The sequence below is a fragment of the Gopherus flavomarginatus genome, chromosome 6, assembly GCF_025201925.1.
Source record: "Gopherus flavomarginatus isolate rGopFla2 chromosome 6, rGopFla2.mat.asm, whole genome shotgun sequence".
In the NCBI taxonomy this organism is placed as follows: domain Eukaryota; kingdom Metazoa; phylum Chordata; order Testudines; family Testudinidae; genus Gopherus; species Gopherus flavomarginatus.
Window position 1 is genome coordinate 97,591,550 of NC_066622.1, and position 21,422 is coordinate 97,612,971.

Here is a 21,422-nt window from a genome sequence, read left to right on the forward strand (position 1 = left end):
AAGAAGAATCACTGATTCCAGGGACCTGTACTACGTTATAAACCACAGTAGCATTCAGAACACAGATTTTACAGGGAAATGTAACAAGGAACTTAATACTGTATTTGACCTTTTTCTGCAGTGGGCTGTTACTTCTCTGAAAAACTATCATCACACAAGAGAACATATACATGAGTTTGCGCACAGAAATGTTTCTGTGCCTGGTCTAATACTTAAGAGGTGTCTTGAGTGGACTTTGCTGTGGAGACAGAACAGCGGAGTGAGTCTCTTTCATAAGCAGTTTAGCTAACATTTTTTTCTGGTTAAATGTAGTTCCCCCTTAGATGTTTCACCTTGACTTCAAGCCCACTGCTGTGCTAGCACTAAAGACTAGAGAAAAGGATGGAGTGATTGGACTGCAGAGGGAGCAGGCAAGCCTGGAAGTGGTGGTGCTTAATGCATCCTGGACTGGAGATGTAACTGCACTTACCTGTTGACTAGCACAAAGTTTCCAATCAGGCAAAGCACCGAAGGCACAGTTGAGGCAATGGAAATGTAACTTTCAAAGTAGTCCTGCAAAAAGCAACAAAGGCATTTAAAACCAAAATCAGAAACAAATCTAGCTACGCACTACCTCAGAAACCTCCTATACAAGTAGTAGTGAGGAAATCAAGACCACCAAGACACAGCTCTCAGCTGCCATACCATCATGTCTGTGGGCCTGCAGACTGAGCTGCAATTTACCAAACTTATTTTTAATGCACTTGTCTTAATCTTCCAACTAGTTACTGTGTTAGCTACCATAAATAGTATGAGCTACTTAAATATTTACTGCATTAATATCTGTCAAGGTTGAGTCCCCATTCTGGCACTTCAAGTGCAGAAGATGGGGGCCCGCAAGGATTCAAAAAATTAATTATGGCCACTCCAGGCTTGTATTAAATTTCCAAGGATACAGCTTCTCTCTGACCTTGGATGGGTAGATGTTGCCACCACCCAAACGCAAACCCCTTCGAACCTAGGAAGGCACATTTGGGAGTTCCTTCCTGTGGGGTACCCTCAAGCCCTTTCTCTCTCTCTCTCTCTCTCTCACACACACACACACACACACACACACACACACACACCCACCCACCCCCCCTTCTGGGGAAGAGCTAAGAAAAGAAAAGAAAAGAAAAGAAAGGAAATTAGCTGTTGATCCTAGCTAATTAAACAGCATATGCACAAACCTCTTAGGACACAAAAATCCAATCCTGTTCTTAAAAAAGGTAAATTTTATTAAAAACAAAAAGAAAGAAAATATATCTGGACTTAGGCTTTTGCTAGATTTTAAAAGAATAATTCCAAAAATTAAGCATCCAAAATAGCTTTCTTGAGGGTTCAGCTTAAAGTTTACAAGCAAACAAAAGCATCTGCTGTTAGCACAGAGGAGTCCACTAGCCATAAGAAATAAACCTAATCGTGCCTTTCTAAACATTTCTGATCTGCTTACATATATGGATTGTTAAAAGTAGTTCTAGATATGATCTGATTATCTTCATATCTGGCTTAAAGCTTCTCATAGCATAACTGCTTCCTGTTCCCCTCTTTCCCTGAGAACAGACAGACAGACAAAGGGAAGTTTTTTCCCAATTTTAAAAAGTCCTAGCCCTCCCATTGGCTCTTTTGGTCAGGTACCCACTCCTTTCCTTTTACCTGTGGGCTTGTTAACCCTTTACAGATAAAGTAAGTAGAGAACAACCACCAAGAGGGACTCCATAGCCAACTGGCTGGCTGGCTGTCCACAAAAGAGAGCTATCCCCCCTCTCATTTATCACACTATCAACCTGGAATGTGTGTAGTATGGTGATTTGTTCAACCCTGGCAGGGTAGAGTAAGTATGTGCATCTGGGGAAGTGAAACAACAGGTCAGGTCCCCCTAATCTAACAAGGGTTTAATCAATGGCTGAAACAGCACAAGCGACTAAATATATCCATATTCTTTAAGACAGTGGCTGATTCCAGAATGGCTCAACTGATCACTGACCTCTAGTGTATTAACCAGGCTAGACTCTGCATTCCAAGCCCTGGTGGGCCAAGCAATGGCTGCTGTGGTGTGTTCCCCCACCCCAACTTTGTCACTATATCCTGCCGAAGAAAGTTCACTCCGAACATAGCTGTCCTCTCTATTACTTACAATATGGCATGACATTTAACCATCAAATACATTTCTCTCTCCATCACAGCACATGCTCCAAAGCATTTGATAAATTAGATGGTGAAGGCAGATTGGAAACTTTCTTTTACCTGGTCTCATAACTCAAGAGCAAGGGGACATTTAATGCAACTGAAAGGTGGCAAATTCAAAACTGAAAAAATAAAATACTTGCTTATATAACATACATACACAGTGACGCTGTGGAACTCATTGCCACACAATGCTACAAAGGCCAAGAGTTTAGTAGGATTCAGAAAAAGATTAGATGTTTATGTGACTAACAATAATATCTAGCATAAAAACAAACATACATTGTGGAAGAGCTATAACCCCTCAAACTTCAAAGCTTAAGCCAACCTCTAACTACAGAGGGTTAGGAGGAAACTAAAAGGTTTTCCTGGGCAATTAATCCCATATCTGCCTACTATACAGTTTCCTATACCCTCCCCCTGCAGCAGGAACAGGACACTGGATTAGATGGACCACTGGTCTGATCCAGTATGGGAAATCCCATATGTTCCTGCACTGCAAATGGAATGACTAATTGACTGAGCGACCAGCAAGGACATCTCATTAAGAGGTCTTAGTGATTTAGAGCATCTCTGTATTTTTGTGGAAAGCTTGTGTATATGCAGACAATCAGGTAGTGATTTGTCAGGCCCTCCAATCCCATGGCCAGCAGCATAAATGGGACTGACGAGGAAAGGGTGGATTGATTTAAATTGAAGTGCTTTAAATCACTAATTTTAATAATGTTTAAAATCACCAAGTAAGAAACCTTGATTTAAAAAATTTATTTTAAATCATATTTTGTACTGGTACTTTCAGTTACTTTCCTATAGCTTACTTCATATTAGTTGGGAACCATTAAAACATGGGGTCAAGTATCAGAAGGGAACTGTGTTAGTCTGGATCTGTAAAAAGTGACAAAGAGTCCTGTGGCACCTTATAGACTAACGGACGTATCGGAGCATAAGCAACAAGTGTGTCTGACGAAGTGGGTATTCACCCACAAAAGCTTATGCTCCAATATGTCTCTAAGTCTATAAGGTGCCACAGGATTAAAACATGTTGATTTGCAAATAAATATAGCCTTTACACCTCATGTGGTGGGGTTTTTTTTGCTAAAACAGGACCATATACTACAGCTATACACATTTACTTAAAAAAAATAGCACTTAACATACATTTATTCAGATACTTAATTTTTACATTTTTATCATGTTAGAAAATGGTGAATGATGCACTTCTTAGTGACTGTGACAAATCACAGTAAAAAAGTAGTCACCTAATCTCTATTTGGATAGAAATTTAAATTCAATTAAACTGCACAAAAACAGTATTTTAATTGTTTTATTAGTTCAATAAAACTACCTTACATGTGGTGGATACATCAGAAAAAAAGTTTATCAGAAAGTTTACTAAAACATGTTGTGCATTTAAAACTAACCGATTTATTAAACAAATAAAGTATTATCTGTAGTTAGCAAAGTGAACTGATTGTTTCTGGTTACCATGTCCTCCAAGATTTTAAAATGAGTAGATCTCATCCTTTCACACCTAGTTTTTAATTCATAGATTTGAAGAGGAAAACGAGCTTTCCTGCTTTTTCAACATCCAATTGGTTTCTTAACTTAAAAAGAATTAGTCACTGCACTGAACTACTTGTATATACTGAAATGAAGAAATCATTCTCTCTGCACTTATAGAAGAGGCTATTGCTGTCCAAAGCTGGTTTACCACTTCAACAAACTCTGGTTCCAGGTGCTTTGCCAGTGACTTCCACCATTTCAGTGCTGTGATTTTCTATAAACTTGATAGCAAATATAACACCACTTAATATTATTTGTTTTTAATATAAATGATTTTAATAGATCACAGGCTTAACATAGGTTTTCATCACTTCAAATAGGTTTATTTTAAAAAATCTGTATTTAATTTAAATTAAAAATCTGTGTTTTTTTTAAATCATTCATTTTATCCAACCCTGGACAAGAAGTACTTTCCTCCCACCCCAATTTCCCTACACTACAAAGCTATGGTATGGAGCAATTTACAGAGCTGTTATTATATGCTGGGCTGCCAGAGGTCACTTTGTGTTTCAGGCCAGCCTTGTCTATAGTCTAGTGTGTTTCCACATCCATGAGAATTAGCAGCTATTAATCTGGGATTGTATTATTTGCCAGAGAGAGACAGACAGGCGACAAGGTGGCTAGGAAAGAAAATGAAGCTTTTAATTGGAGACCTTTGAACTTCCGCTGCAAGAATCCAAGGCGGAACGAAGAGTATGTGGAAACAGACACAAGACCCCAATTAATTTCAACTTTCCATTCCTTCTCCCCCTTCTCCTAACAGCAGTGGATGCCTTTTATTAGGATTCCTTCATTTTTTAAAACCTTGGCTGTTTAAGAAGAGTCTTCACCCAAAACTACGGTGCGTTACAGATGTACCCCTTTGGTTCCATCCCTGGAAGAATGTTGGTTGCCATCTAGCAAAAGACCGTCTCCTTCAACAGCACTGCACCTATTCACATTGGCCTCCATGGAGAGCACATATGCCCAGCTCAGAACTAATCTGATATCTATCTCAGATGCATATGTGGCCCCCATTACCACAGTACCATAGCACCTCACCATCTTTAACGTATTTATCCTCACAACATCCCTGTGAGTAGGGAAGTGCTATTAGCCCCATTTTATAGATAGGGAACTGAGGCAGAGAGAGACTACGTGGGTATCCTTAGTCCTAGACTAACCATTGTCCTACCTTCCTTCCCTTCACGAACACTGATGTAAATGAGGGAATAAATAGGGAACACTAATGCAAATGAGGCTTTTTGTCTGGAGCACATGACTGGTAGCCACAATCTGCAGCGTTTCTAATACTCTGATGTTTATTTTCTCTTTGGCCTTGGGCAAATCCTTTAACCACTTTGCCCCAGTTTCCCCACCTATCAAATGGGAATGACGACGCTTACTTGACTCATGGGTGTGTTGGAGGATTTGTTTATATGGAAGTACTATACAAAAGCATTATTGTTAATTAACTAAACTGAAAGTTTGCACTGATTAATCAAACCTATTTCTTCCCTCTTCATCCACAGTTATTTGGACCCTGCAGAAGACATACCCTGTAATGCTAAGCATCTGCAGCTAGAAAGAAGGCATGTAGAACACACCACACACACACACACACGCACTCTATGTGAAAGGACCAAAGACTCGGACTCAAATGTACCTTTACTGTATTTGCTCATGTATCATCTATGCCCTGGTCTACACTACACAGAGGCAGCCTGGACTCTCGACTCCCCACATTCCCTCTCTTAGGTTAGTGGAAGCGCTCTTAATGAGGACGCTCGCCACCAACCGAAGGAGAGTAGTGTGAACACGAACCACTGCAGTAATTACTGTGATGGCTGTAAATCAACCTAATATAGGTTGACTTAAGTTTGCGATGCAGACATGCCCTGAATAACTTGGCTGACATTTAGGTCAATATTTGCAAGTCTGACATACAAAGGTCACACCAGGCAACAATATCAATGAGAAGAGACACAGAAAGTAATGACTACAATGAAGGCAATGATTTTTGTGCCAACATCACAGATCAGTATTTGTATTTTGAATTCATTTTATGTGTTGTTATGCTGTTAAAACACTCATTACTTTCCCCCTTTTTAGGATGCAGAATTATTGCTTTATTTTGATAGCTTTGCCGTCTCAGCTAATAGAAAGGCTTATGTACAGGTCATCATGTGGAGAAGTATATACAGGAAGTGGAAATGGTTATATAATTCTTTGTTACCAATGTACAGAGATGGTGCCATATTGTGGCCAAGAATTAGAAGGTACTTGGCATATTTTCCCTTTATCTGAAATGTTCCTTATTTCTGAGACTTTGAACCATAGTCTTTTACTCAATTTCTGTGCATGCTCATTTACTTTCTCCCATAAAGAGTTTCACTGTAAGCAGCAAAGAATCTAATAATCACTGCTTACGATTTCACACAGAGAGTGAGATACAGATACATGAATCTACTACAGCTGCAGTATGAATGAACAGACTCCAAACACAAAGATGTGGGAAATGGGATGTGGTACAGGAGAGTACAATTAGAAGAAAAATGTAAATTTAATTGTTAAAATTTAGCCTTGTTTGTGGATTTTGTTTTAAAGGGATGCTGTCACCATAACTATCACTCTCATATTCAGCTTTGTGAAAACAAGTCTTTATTAAACTTTTGACCAGTAGAAATGTTTCCACATTTTAGAAAATCCAATTAAAGTAGCTGGATTTCAACACTGTAGAGAAGTGCTCATCTGTTTTACACACACGGTAAAATTTTCTAAGTGACTTAGGATCTTAAGTACCATTGACTTAGACGTTTTTGAACTTTATTCCACAGCATTAAGGGCCAGATCCTGCTGTTCAAGGCCCTAAAAACCTGATAGTAAAAGAAATTTGATTGCTAGCATCCATGCAATAAAGCAGAGTACAAACACTACCAAGTACTGTGCACTGAATTCTTCAAATTCTTTCACTTTGAATAATGTAAGGGGTTATTAACATAATTGTTGACTGTGTTAATTTAAAACATAATATGTTATAGCATCATAGATGCTAGAGACAGAAATAGATCTACAGCATTACATGCTCCAAGGACAAGGATGGCACCTCACAGAACATTTGCTAGTACCTTGACCAGCCTAGTATTAAATATCTTCAGGGACGGATCTTCCATGACTTTCCATAGAAGACTATTTTCCAGACTATTACATTTTGCTGTCGGGAAATTACCATCTTCTATGCCCCAGAATTCAGCCTAATATTTTCCTTTTCTAAATGTCATAATTGCTTCTACTCATAACCCCTTAGTCCCTCTTAAATAAGCCTTCCCCCAACATTGATGTCTATATTCTTCACGTATCTGTAGATTTTTATTCTGTCCCTCCACTCCTGCCCAGCTTCCTAGTTCAGCTACACTGTATACATTTAGTTCTTACTGTTTCCTGGTTAGGCCCATATACATGTTTCTCTTCTCTGAGCTTCCCTCCGTTTGTCTACATCAGAGCCCAATACAATATTCCAGTCATGGTGTCACCAGAACAGGGGGGTGGGGGGGAGGCTGTCACCTCTCCATTATGTGATGCAATGACTACGTATGCAGCACAAAACAGGCTTTTTCCTCTTCAAAGCAAAATGAGAATGCCAAGCAGCCAGCTGGGCTGATTTCAATCACATTTATAAAAAGAGGGGGGACTTTTCTCCAATCTCCTATACAGTTCACATCAACCCAGAAGGAACTCAATCACCAGCATTCTAAAATCTATGAGAACTGAGGTTTATAATGGAGAGGATGACCAATATTAATTACAGCATCTTCCAACACAATACTGCGATCTCTGCATATGCAGGATGTTATTCAAACAGCATACTGGGTACTTTAAAACAAAACAAGACACCAAAGTAGCAAATTAGTCACTAGCTTCAGCAGACTCTGCTCTGTGCTGCCAAAATGCTTTTGCAAAGTAGTTTTTATTCAGTTACAACCTAAACTTGGCAGCAGAGGCAGCTGGCTCCTGCTGAGCTAGAAAAGCAATTCAGGCCCAGGGTGGTGGCTCAAGGCACTAGAGCGTTACCTGGATCACAGGGCATGAAATTAGCAGCAGCAAGCAGGTTGGAGCCAAGAAGAGTTTGCAGTCGTAAACTCATCTTTTGATAGCAGAGTTGTGCTTCTGATGACTCTGCAGGGGTAGCACACTACTCCTACCCCAAAAGCCTGGGTAGTATCAGCTCCAAAGAGGCAACACTGGAAAACCCTGTAGCAAGGGAGTCAACACCACGCCATTTGCCTGACAGGAGGATTCATGCCCCTAGTGATCAGAACTAGACTCCTTTCAAATATAACATACAGAAATGAGCATCCTAATAAAAAAGCAATGATGGTCCTCAGACTAAAGCACAGGACTGGGAGTCAAGGAAACTTGGGTTCTCCCATCTTTGCCCCCTGACTTCCTGAGCAAATTAGGTAACTTCTCTGTGCTGTAGTCCCTCTACCAGTAAAAAAAAAAAAATACTTCCTTCTCTCTCAGGCATGTTGTAAGGCTTAATTTAGGTTTCCACAGTACTCTGAAATCCTCAGATGGAAGTCAGTGTAATTAATTGTATTTTACACTAAATTCCAAACAGAGCCTTTTATCTCTAGTAACAGGCTTGATTCCAGCCCGTAATCTTGGTGCCTTAAAATTCAATGGCCAAAATTTTCTTACCAATGCCCAAATGACAACTACAGAATTGTTAGGTTCTCGTGCTTTTGAAAATCAGCCCATTTGTTTAGATGCCTACATACAAACTTAGCAGCCTAACTGTAGGCACCCAAGTTTTGAAAATGTTGGCCCAAATATCCAAAAGGGGGATTCCTCCCTGACAGTTGTAAAAAGGCATATCCTTCCTGCAAAACAGGTGGGATTTTAAGGCTTCAGGGCTGTACAATGGTAGTAACCAAAGGTTACCACCATCTGAGGATGGTTGGTGCAAAATACGGTTGTCAGCCCTTGTTGACTATGAAACTAGATTGAGACCACAAAATCTGCCCTACCAAACCACCATTTACAGTCTCAGCAGACACACAAGTACAGAATGGGCACAGAGACTAGACTACCCCTTCCATGCCTAGAGATATCTCCTCCAAGTCATGAGGACAGCACAGGGTGGGATACTGGAAGCCTGCATTCCTGCCGACTATGCTATATTTAGTCTGTAGATAGAGGATTTCATCCTTCAGGTGTGGCAAGCCACCACCTTTCACAGTCAACAAAATTCACTCAGAGTGGGATTTTCAAAAGTGAGTAAGGAGCACAAATCCAGCTGCTTCTCAAGACGGCAAATGATTTAAGTATTTGAATAAAGGGGATCAGTGCTCCAAATTCACTTAGGAGATTTTGAAAATCTCACTAGTGTTCAGAAAGAAAATCTATTTCCTTGTTTGAATTCAACCCTCCTGCAATCTCCTCTGATGTGGTTGAATGCAGCAGAGAGGAAGGCTTTCCGGGCAAAAATCAAACCGTTAGCAACTATATTGTTATTTCTAGTTATTTCTATTTGCTTAAATATCCATAGAAACCTCACCCACATGAATGAGTTAGTAACCCATGAGGTTCTAATAAACCATGACATAGCACTTCACGCTGATCACCAGAGTTTGTTATTTAAGGAGCTTTAGGAACCAAAACAATTACCACACAAGGACTTAAAACCAAAATTAAACTAGTCGAACTGGCAAGAGCTAGATTTCCATGAGAACTAGTTGGAATCTTTTTTGCTATTTTCAAAGCTCAGCTCCACTTCTCAGCACATAGGTTGTAACACCTAAGAGGTTGCTAGCCATCACTGGTGAGTGGCAAACTTGCTCCCATTCCTTATGAACAGGCATCTGCTGAGATGGATTTGCTCAGCCTCTTTGCAACTGGTCCTTCTCAGACACCACATAAATTGCTGCACTATTTCCTGAAGTGCTGCACGGACTAGTGCAAAGTATTCTGGGGTGAATTTGAGGAAAGCCAGTTAAAAATGACTGAACATTAATTTATTTACTTATTGGCATATCTATAGCACTAATCCCACAGTGTCCAAGCACCTATGGGTTCACAATATGAAAGGGAGAAAAATGTTGATATTCTGGCATGAACGTGTTAAGTCATTTCACTATAATAGCTGAATAAAACTAAGAAATGGGTTTGCTTTTCCTGGAAATTAAATTTAGATTATAGACATAAATACTGAAATTAATTTGGATGAAGACATACAAGCTCACTGTCATCACAATTCTCAAAATCAGTGTCATGTTCCACAAGGGCAGAATGTGGAATAAGTCCAAAATTCATTTTTGAATGGACTCAATTTCCATTACATGGTGATGAAGCAGCACAACTTTGTGATGTGAAGGCTTGGAAACCCATCTCTCTACTGCAAAGAAATTATGTAAATTGACTTTTTTTCATGTTCTTGTGAATACCACTGGCATTAAGCATCCCACTGCTTCTGCAGCAAGCTAACTAAAACCTCTGACCCCACAATGTAGGTTATAAATTCCGATATTGGTGCCTTACCAAGGAAGTAAACAAAACCAAACCAGGTTCATTTCTGCACCAGTGAATACACAGGAGCGAGGAAGGAACTCAATATTTCCTATATGCAGAACAAAGTAAGCACAAAACAAAAAACATGATCTCCAAGCTAAAATAGTGGGCGGTGCCCTTCAGTTAGGAATACTCTGGTCCTTAGAAGTGTTGGGTAACAGTTTTCAGGAAGAAGAAAACATGAGGCCATTCCTCATTCTGACTAATTACTTTCTTTACATTTCCAATTAATTGATACCTATAAAGAAGCCAAAGGTGATTTTACTTCCTCTCTCAGCTTCTCCTTCTATCCTTGCTCTCTATGAGAATGCCTTACCACAAGAGATCCTTGCATCAGCATCTTCAGGGGGCAAGAAGGCATCAGCAGAGAACTCTATTGAAGAAGCTGTGAATGGCACTGAGCTGACTGCTGGACAAGCAAGTAGCCTGGATCTTAAAAGCGCTGATACAATTTCCCCTTCCCAAAAACACCTAAGCAAGAATGACCGGACTCCCCTTAGGGATATTTAGAGGCCTAGGTAATAAGTTGGTGATTTCAGTCCATTTCCTAGTGGATAGAGGTCCACTTCAGACAAAATGTAACTGTTCTTTCATTGGCAGAGAAATCAAGGGTCAGATGGACATGGTGACTGAATTACCCTCACATCCCGAGAAGGGTGATCCCTTCAAATCAGGGGTACAGATAAGATCTTCTGGGTGGGGCACAGACTTAGGAAAGCTTCTACTGTTCCTGCCTTTGCTATAGCTGGTGTGTGGATAAATAGAGGCTTCAGGCTTGGCAAGATAGCACTTTTCATGAATATTAAATTATTTATAAAAGAGAGAGAGAGAGGGATCATTCCAAATACGACTAAAAAGACACTAGTTAACCAATAGTGCTCTAAGGATGAACCTTGCCTTAAAAGTAGGGAAGAAAATCAAACAGTTTGAGAGAAATCCTAACCCAGTGGTTCGCAACCTTTCCAGACTAGTGTACCCCTTGCAGGAATCTGAAGTCCAAGCCCTGCCACCTGGCTCTGAACCATGTAATTTATCTTTGCGGGGGGGGGGGGGGGCCCTGTGGCGTGGGATCTCAGGCAGTTGCCCTGTTTTCCACCCTTTAACACCAGTCATGCACCTGTGACCGCCTTCCCACCAAGGTTTGCAACCTCCAGACTGAGAAACTGATCTAGATGAGTTGACGTACCCCCTGGAAGACCTCTGCATACCCCCAGAAGTACACGTATCCCTGGTTGAGAACCACTGTCTAACCCACCCAAAATGAGAAGTTAGGCAGTAAGGAAGGGTGTGTATCCCAAAATGAACTCGCAAATGTCCAACTGAAAAGCTCTGAACCATGCTACAAATACAGAATACATTTTTTCTCCTTTGGCGAAGTCCTATCATCTACTTTCTGAAATACCTCATCTGCTCAATCCATTTCTCCTCTTTCAAAGTGATATGAGTGTGCTAGGGCCTAATGTGGCAGCACAATATTAAACTCCGGAGCAAAGGAGGGAAGGTAGACGAAAAATATAGCAATATTTTTTTACTTGAAAAATTAATTACAATTGGCTTGGATAGGAACTCTCATGTGGAATGAAAACTGGCTAAGTGACCATAATCAAAGATTAATAATAACTGGCAATGTGACAAGCTGGGGAGAGGTGTATAGAGTGCCACCTTGGTGATCACATTAGATCAGATCTTTATTTAACATCTTGATTAATGCACTGAAAGACAAGAGTAAACAGCATGTTAATGAAATTCACAGCTAACACCATGTTGGGAGATGTTGCAAATACTACTGAGGAGACAGATTAGAAAGGAGGCTTTAGATTAGAAACACGGGCAGAAGATAACAAAATGGGATTTAATTTGGGCAAAGGCAGGCTAATATATCTGCCAGTTGGTGCCCCATTGTACTAGGTGCTGTATCACCACATAGAAAGCCCCAGCCCCTGCCTCCGAGTTTACACTCCAAGGCCCTGATCCTACAATCTGATTACATAGACATTCCTCGATCTTCCTATGTATCTTGATACTTCTGTGGCCCTCACAACCACTGTAACCAAATGCCTCTCTTTCCCCACACTCCCCTGCTACTAGGCCCTGGTCACAGTGCGGGGAAGGGGAGAAAAGAGAGGGTGTCAATCTAAGGTACGCAACTTCAGCTACGTTATTCAGCTACGTGAATAATATAGCTGAAGTCAACATACTTAGATCGACTCACTGGGTTGTCTTCACTGCGGTGAGTCGACTGCTGCCGCTCTCCTGTCAACTTTGCTTGCGCCTCTTGCAGCGCTAGAGTACAGGAGTGGACGGGAGAGGGCTTGGGGGTCAATTTATCGCGTCTAGACTAGACATGATAAGTCAATCCCCGCTGGATTGATCGCTGCCCGCCGATCCGGTGGGTAGTGTAGACATACCCTAAGAAGCAGGCTTAGGGTGTTTTAAAATGAACAAATGAATGAATGAGGGTACTATTGTGGGAAAATCATGACAGAGATAGGTCTTTTTTGATTCTGAATGCAGGAAGCTTATTCCTGCATAGAATCCCAACAAAGTCAATGGAGCTGTAGCCATATAGATCAGATTGCAGAATCAGGACCTAATTTAAAATGAAGTGCAACAAACAATAAGAGGAAGGGGCTCAGGTGGGCTCAGTCTTCGGTCCTCCCTCCTGGGGTCGTGTGGTAATTTTTGTTGTCAGAGGTGCAATGGAGTTTGAGAACCGCTGGACTAGAGTTAAAAGCCATTGGAATGTTAACCTCGGTGCCCTGGTCAAATTTCAGGCTCAAAGTTATATTCTACCCAACTAAATTCCTTAGAAAGATAATATACACTTCCTGCTCTGAGCTGTTGCACAGAGTTCCTGTGCATTGTTAAATAATTATGTTTCAAACTAGAGGTTGCTACCTTTGAACAGTTAGTGAGGTGATCCATGTATAATTTTTTATATCTGTTTGCTAAATTTAGGCAGTGGTTTGTGACCCTTTGGGATGGAAGTCATATAAATCATTATGATTAAAAGACATTAGCATGGAAATGCTAATGGGAGTAGACAGAAATGTGTTTTCTACCTGAAGAAACCAAGGAGCAGCAAAATACATCCAGCCTAAGAGTTCCCAAGCCATAACAAGCTGTACTGCTCAGGTGGGTTATGAAGACTTTCAGATTGTCAGGATTGCTCTGTCTCAGGGAAGCTTCTCTTGCCAACATTGACTTTGGAAAGCAACACAGAAACAGAATTGGAATGAATTATTTTTAGTGCAAAGAAATGATCTGACTGCAGGTGCTTGTGATGCCAGGTGTGTTTGTGTACACCCACAGGAGCTTTCAGACAGGAGCATCAGAGTAGCACCTCTTGCAGGGAACTCAAGAATCCAGCAGCAATGAGAAGTGAAGAAACAAGGAATTAAGAAGAAAAATGCAATATAAAACACAAAACCACTTCCTCTAATGGCAAGTTTGCTTTTCAAGGTTTGGACCATGAATCGAAAGGTGACAAGTTTCTCATCTCACATGCCAAAAGCCAGAGGCTTAATGCTGTAGCAGGCACTACATTCACACCTGCCAGCATTTGGAAAAAACCTGTACTGAATCATAAGGTGGCCTACAGAATTGTAAACAACAGGACCTGGAATAGGCTTAGCGTCATAGAAGTTCAGCTATAATTGTCATTTGCAAAGTCCTGCTGTCATGATTCCTTTTGCCTCTAAGGTACATGCTTCATCACTAGGTGCACAGGGGGAAGATGTCGAAAACAGCACAACACCTCTTTAGAGGGCCATGTTAGTACTAATCTTGTCTCCAGCAAAGCAGACAGACACCATGTGCCTTCTGTCTTCCCTATGCATGGTGAAACATCTGATATAACCAAACTGACTATAAAGTGTCTATTCCGAATATGGCCAGAAGCTACATAGTGCAGCAGCAATCCAGCTCCAAACTGCAGCCCAAACAGATGTTAATTTTATCTGATGAAGCTGATATGAGGAAGGCCGTCTGGCCTTGGGTTTCTCAAGGTTCCGTGCTTCCACACAACAAGATTTTGCTACACTGAATAGAAACTGTCCAGTACAAAGGAATCCCTTCCCACCCCCCGTCCCCTAGTCAGCGAATATGAGAGATATACTCCCAACTTTAAGTGCCATTATTTTGTGGTGACATCTTAATCAGGAATGAGATTGTCACTAGCATTCCTAATTCTTGAATTTAAGAAGAGCAAGAAGTTAACTCCATAATCCACCATGTCTCCTCTCACAACTAAGAATTATTTTTACTTCTTTTGTTACAGTCCACCAGCTGCAAGAGTTTTCATTCCACACACACCTTAACAGAGTGGCCAGAAGGTTTCAAAATCTAAAATAGAAGCTATTTATGAAAATTGGTTTTTGGACAGGAGTGGGCTGTGTGTGTGCACACACACATTTCCATAAGGCAACCGTCTACAGACGCAGTAACCATTCAGCAGGACCCAAGTACAGCAATAAATAATGGTAGCTGAACATTGCATTATTAGGTCCTGTCTGATCTATGCACCTAACTTTGAACATGGCTATTGCTAAAGTGGTGTCCTCCCATTCTATATTTAATTGTTTCTGTACTGAACTGTCTTTTGGAAAGCAACATACAGTGAAATTACAGGAGAAGGGAAATGGAAATTCACTTTTAGGGCAAAATAGAGCAATGTAGTGAATAACTCCAGCTCCAACTACAATCACTGCCTATCAGAATTTATGTGAGCTTTTGCACTGAAGCTGAAGCACACAATCAACTCTGTTTAATTAAAACATATTTGTGAATGAAAAGCATAGTGAACAAAGAGCTAAGGCTGAAAGTGTATTTTATTAAATCCAGCTAAAACTCCAAAATAGTATTAGACTCACTTTACAAAAATTCTAACCTTTAAAAAAAAAAAAAAAAAAAAAAGTTAGGTGGTCTGAAAAGGAATAGTTATGAGATCCAGAGTTTTCCAATGTCATATAATCTAACTTCATCTTAAAATTTACAAAAATATATGCAAAAGTCAAAACATATTAAATTTGTAGGCTATAATTGGAGACAGATTCCTTGAATAAGAAATAAGATTTACTTTTAAAGTAGGAGGAGGAATCGTAAGTGAACTTCAGGTAAAAGTTCTAAATATAAAAAGAGGTTTTGAAAGTTGTGTTTATAGCAAATTTTAAAAAAACAAACAAAAAAACCTTCTCTATCCCAAGAGATACAATATATAAAACTTCAGAGGGATTTATTTATTTAATTAATTTATTTATTTACAGAAGTGCCAAAGCGATTGAGGGGAAGAAATCAAGTTTATAACAACAACTAGTTTCAACCTTTAATTATAGAGTAGCTATTGCCACTCCTTAGTTCTGAGTGACTAACAGGCCCATTTTAGAGAACATCACTGCAGTTTAAACAATATGAAAACAGAAGTCACTTGCCTCGACCCCAGTACCTAGTATTCCTGTTAACCATTGCTAAGATTAAAATACAGAGAACCCAGACACCTTGGACTTAGTGGCTGACGCAAGCGCCAGCACACTGACATTAAGTGGGAACCCATCATACTCACACGGAGATCAGAGACTCCATGTCCCTTTGGATCCTGCTGATTGGAGCAGTTCTGAAGTTTATATATCCAATATTGTTTTGCTGTGATAAAAAAGTTCCAAGGCAACAGAGAGCCAACACCCAGGATGAAAAAAATAACATAGGCACCATTTAAGTGATCCTTCGGCTTTTGCAGACTGTATCTGTTTCCCACTGGCTCCTCAATCAGAGGCTCTTCTTCTTGGAAAGAGGTATTCACTGGTTTATATGCAGAGTTAGCACTGTGCTGAAATCGGTCATCTCCATCTCCCAAATCAACAGCCACTTCCAGGGGAAAGCAAAGAAAGAGAGAGATTATTATGTATGATAAAAGTAATCATAAATTATATGCCATCTGGATGAAATATCGCAGGAAGACAAGAAACACAAGACACACATTTCCTGTCAGCTTGTAGAGGAAGATATCCCAGTTTTCTCTCTGAGCCCATAGAGAAAGAGGGGCAGTGTGGTCCAAAAAGAAAGCTGGATGAGACTGGGAATTGGGAACACCTGAGTACTAATCTCAGTTTAGCCAACAATTAATTCACTACTGCCTTGGGCAAAACACTTGATATCTCTGTTCATTCCCCACCCATACAGTGGGGAAATGTACCTCACAGGGACATTGAGAATTAATGGGTTAGTTTGTACGTTGCTTTCAAAGAACAAGGATGTTATTCCAGACTCAGGTACTATGACAAAGAGGAGACATGGTGGTTACCAACCACACACAGTGAACAGGAGCGACAACGAAAGCTGGAAATACCATGACTCTGAAGGGTTTAATGTAGAGCGAGATGATGATGGAAACAATGGGACAAAGAACAAGATGAGACACTGAGGGATATGATGCAGTGCATGAGGGGCTACTGGCATGAAGCTCTGCTCACTGGCACAATAGCAGATGGATCCGTTCTAGGGCTAAAGGAAGTCACAAGAAGCACTGGGCCAACGACAATAATCCCAAACAGAAGTATCTAACGAACTGTCATGCAGACAGACAGGTCTACCTGCTGCAGCATGTGGGGCACGTCTGATTGTACAACATCACTGTGCTTGTTGTAAGGGGGTGGATCCCCAGTAAATAATTAATGGAATGTCAATACTTTAATGCCCGTTGTGTTAATGTAGGAGTGGGCAAACTTTCTGGCCTGATGGCCACATAGGATTTCTGAAATTGTATGGAGGGCCGGTTAGTGGAGGCCTCCCCAAACAGCCAGGCCCCTGCCCGCATCAGACTCCCCCTTCTTCTCGCCCCCGATGGCCCCCCTGGGACTCCTGCCTCATCCACCCCCCCTTCTCCCTGTCCCCTGACAGCCCCTGGAACACCTGCCCCTGACAGTCCCCCACCACTCATCCAAACCCCCTTCTTGACTGCCTCGCTGGGACCTCTGCCCCCAGTGAACCCTCCTGTTTCCCACCCTCTGACCGCCCCAACTCCATCCATACCCCCAGCCCCTGACCACCACCCTGAACGCCCCTGCCCTCTATCCAACCCCCCTGGCTCCCTGCCCCCTTACCGCACTGCCTGGAGCACTGGTGGCACTACAGCTATGCCACCCAGAGCACCAAGACAGGCAGCCACGCTGCCCAGCTGGAGCCAGTCACACCACCATGCAGCACAGAGCACCGGGTCAGGCCACCGCTCTGTAGCTGCGCTGCCCAGCAAGAGTTCGCAGTCCCGCCCCACAGAGCATTGCACCAGCAGCACAGTGAGCTGAGGCTGCGAGGGAGGGAGAACAGCAGGGGAGAGGCTGGAGGCTAGCCTCCCAGGCCAGGAGCTCAGGAGCAGGGCAGGAGGGGCCCGCAGGCTGTGGTTTGCTCACCTCTGCTTTAATGTCAATATTTCCATCATAAACCTTCAGCACACAGAACAGTAACTCAAACATCTTTCATGCCCTACACAAGGCCGCATCAGCCTGTGCCTATCTATCCTTAAACCAAGTTCAAAATGAAATCTGATGGGCCATTTTAAGTGACAGACAACAAAGCAAGTAGCTTAGGGCAAGCCTACACTTAAAATGCTGCATCGGCATTGACACACCGATGGCTGTAGCACTTTAATGAAGACGCTCCTCCCCTCAGCACAGTTAATCCACCTCCCCCAGTGGCTGTAATTATGTAGATGGGAGCCGCTCTCCCACCGACACAGAGCTGTCTACACAGGAGGACAGGCTGGTGCTCAGGAGCATGGCTTATTTACACCCCGAGCGATGTCATTACCCCGATGTAAGGCTGTAGTGCAGACCAGCCCTTAGCATCTCAGTTGCCTGGCTGTGGTGGAGCTTTTAAATCCCAAACCCTTCAACAGACCCTCCTCGCCAGTCGCCACAAGGCAAATAGCCCCTAGGGGTGCCTGGGGTGCCCCCCGCCGAGCTCCAGCAGCCTTGCGTCGGGCAGGGGCCTGCTCAGCTCGCCCTTGGGGCTCCCCCCACAGCAGCTCGACAAACGTTGCGTTCAGCCCCGTCAGCCAAACTTGTGCCCCACACCGAGTTTAGCCCCGCTACTGCCCAGGGCGCCCGGCAGCCGGGGCCAACCGCACCGGCCCGGCTCGGGCCAGGGGCAGCGCGGGGAGAGGCAGCCGGGCCGGCAGGGAGAGCGGAGCGGGGAGGCGGGGCAGGCTCCCCGGCGGCCCCCCAGAAGCGACCGGCAGCAGCCACTCACTGTTGCCGTTGTGAGGCTCCAGCCGCGCTCGGAGCAGCAACGACTCCGAGCCCGGGCTCTGCAGCGGGGCCTAGCCCGACAGGGCTCCACCGCGCCGGCTCTACGCCGCAGAGCCCTCCCCCGCCTTGCTTCCTAGGCCCGGCCTCCAGCACCGCCCCGGCCGGGGGCTGGGGCGCTCGGCCCTGCCCGGGGGCGGGTTCGCGGGCTGGCTGGCTGCGGGCTGGCCGGTCTTCCTCGTTCCGTGCCCGGCCTCGCAGGGTCCCCCCCCGCAGGCAGACAGGACGCAGAGACGAAGTGGGGGCCACCGGCGCCGAACCCGGGGGACCCAGCAGGGGCCATGCCCCCCCACTTTTTAACAGGGGCGTAGTTTGGGGGGGCAGAGGGCAAGGCTTTTTAAAACGGGGGAGGGCATTGCCCACGGTGTCTACCGTTGAAAGACAATTCGGATTAAGGTAGATTGTGAATCGATTCAACACAATGTTTATTCCTGAATAACTCCCTGTGTGGACACACTCATGGCAGACTGAGCTTTCTGCAGTTTAGCTCAATCTACTGGATTAAAAGCCCATAGGAACACGGTGTAACCAGCCTGCAATAAGAGCATCCATATGGAGTTATGCGGGAATAGTTATTCCAGGAAAACTATTCCAGAATAACACCATGTGTAACAAGCCTCAGGTGACAAACATCCCTCAGTCAGCCTCAAATATGGTCTCTACCTGTCCTGTATTTTAATGCTTGTATCTGGTGCCTGACCCCCATAATCCACTGAAGAGCCATTCATAAGCATGGGATCATATTTGTTTGCAGAGATTTTACCATGGCAGACACAGGCTTTTGTGCCATAAAATAAAACACGCTGTGGTGCTGGCCTTTAAAATTAAGTATTGTCCTATGCTATTTAACTCTAATCTTTTATAACCACAAAAAGTAGGTAGATACCTTGGTACTGAACCAATCTTAGGGAATACCCAAAGCATCATCTTGCAGGTGAAATGGGAAACCAGAGTTCTGATTGCTTATGGTCATAAAAAAAGCCTGGGATATTTTGTGCAAAAATAGTGGTGTTCACCTTAATGTCCTGACCAAATTCTAGTGCATGTAATCAGGGCTGGCTCCAGGCACCAGCCGACCAAGCACATTCTTGGAGCAGCACCTTGTAAGGGGTGGCCAATCTTCGGGTGGCGGGGTGGTGCAGTGCTCAGGCGAGAGGAGTTGTTTCAGCGACACGGAGCTCAGGAGAGGTTGTTTTGGTGGCAGCACTGGGGAGGAATTGTTTTGGCAAAGAAGTGCTTATTTTATTTTCCTTGAGGTGGCAAAAAAGTTAGAGCCAGCCCTGCATATAATTACAGTCTGCCTCTCTGAATACCGTGAAATTTCAGTTAGATAGGGTATTAGTCACTTTCTGTCCCAAACAACTGTGCAGAGTTGCTTATTCACAGCTGTTGAAATTCTACATTCCACTGCAGGGTTGTGGACAAACCTAGTGCTAGTTTATACAATGCTCTTCGGAATCGTTCAAGAGGAGAGGCCCTGTAGAAGTGTATAAACATTATTTGTAGAACAAAATTCCCATTTTCTTCTATTACTTTCTTCCCTATTTCCAGTTATTGTTTACTAGTGCTACTTCAGTTTTCTACTTCTTCCTCTTTCAGGGTAAGCATTTTATGCCTTTCAAATTTCACTTGCTATCCACACAGCTGAGAACTACAGAAAGATAATTGTAGACTACAGAACTCTCCCCTGGCTTGTGGAAGAGCATTTTTATTTATTTACTTTAACACCCAGAGGCCTCGTGTGCTAAGCACTATACAGACAGCATGAGACAGTCCCCTATCTCAAAGATATTCCACTCTGCAGAGCTGAGCTTGCAAAAATGTGCATATGTTTGCCTTTACTTATTGTGATTACTCACTCACACACACCCAATGAAGGATAGGAAAGGAAAACACTTGAAGAAGAATCTTTATTTAAGCTTACTCAATGTGAAACTCTTCTCATTTGTTCCCCATTTCCTGTTTTTAAACTCTCTCAGCTAGTCTCTACTTACTCCTGTTGAGCTAGAGCTGGACATCATGAAGATTTGTTAACAAGGATACTTGTGCATATGCAAGAGTAGTCTCTAGCCATTAAACAGAAGAGCAACAATAAATGGCAAAAAGTGGATAAAGTTTCAAGAATCTAACTAGCAATCAATACAGAAACAATATCGTGACTTAAGTGACCCTGCACTATGAAGAATCAAAGTGAAGTTTGCAAATAAACCACAGGCTGATTTTTTTGGTGAATATTTATGGATACATTTGCAGAAAGGAACATTGTCTCACAAACAAATCAAGAATAGGAAAAAAACCCTAACTAAGTGTATCAGCTGTTTTATTTGCTATTAATAAGCTCTAGCAGAAGAATGACTACAAAAACCAGTGTTTTCAAAAAGCCACATTCAGTCTCATTGTCAGACTATGACATACCAAACAATGGTGAGCTGAAAAGGTATTCTCTTCTGTTTTAGGAGTCTGCCCATTATTCACTTCACTTCCTTGAACACATAAGAGTGTTAAATTTTTTGGTAAAGTTACTGATTTACCTCTAAGTTAAATTTAAGCCAGACACTTTTAAAGCAATTCTTTGATTTTTGTCAAGCAAATGAGCTGTGTTCCCCAATTATAGATGTGAATGAAGGCTTTACGGTGCCCCTGAGTCCAATGAGAAGTGGTGCCAGTATGTGAGGGGAGGGACACTGACTGAAGACCAATTCAAATAAAAAGTGCAAAAAAAAAAAGTTATAAAAGCATAATTTATTTTTCTTATTCCTTCTCTCTCCCTCTCCTCTTTTTATAGGGAGCTTTTCACCTTCATCTCTG

At 42.5% G+C, this 21,422-nt stretch overlaps 1 protein-coding gene across 2 annotated transcripts in view; it reads right to left on the reverse strand.

Annotated features, from left to right (window-relative positions):
- SLC29A3 (solute carrier family 29 member 3) overlaps positions 1-18,681 on the reverse strand; it is a 31,010-nt gene extending 12,329 nt beyond the window's left edge. Inside the window, exons 1-3 of one of the 2 annotated variants that reach the window (XM_050959510.1) lie at positions 18,559-18,681; positions 15,878-16,179; positions 470-552 (exon numbers count right to left, since the gene is read on the reverse strand). In XM_050959510.1, the coding sequence (XP_050815467.1) occupies positions 470-552; positions 15,878-16,179; position 18,559 (386 nt within the window). In that variant the 5' untranslated portion in view covers positions 18,560-18,681. Of the gene's footprint in view, positions 1-469; positions 553-15,877; positions 16,180-18,558 lie in introns of those variants that run through there. The other variant, XM_050959511.1, reaches the window with a different exon arrangement.
- Between the last annotated feature and the right edge of the window lie 2,741 nt (positions 18,682-21,422).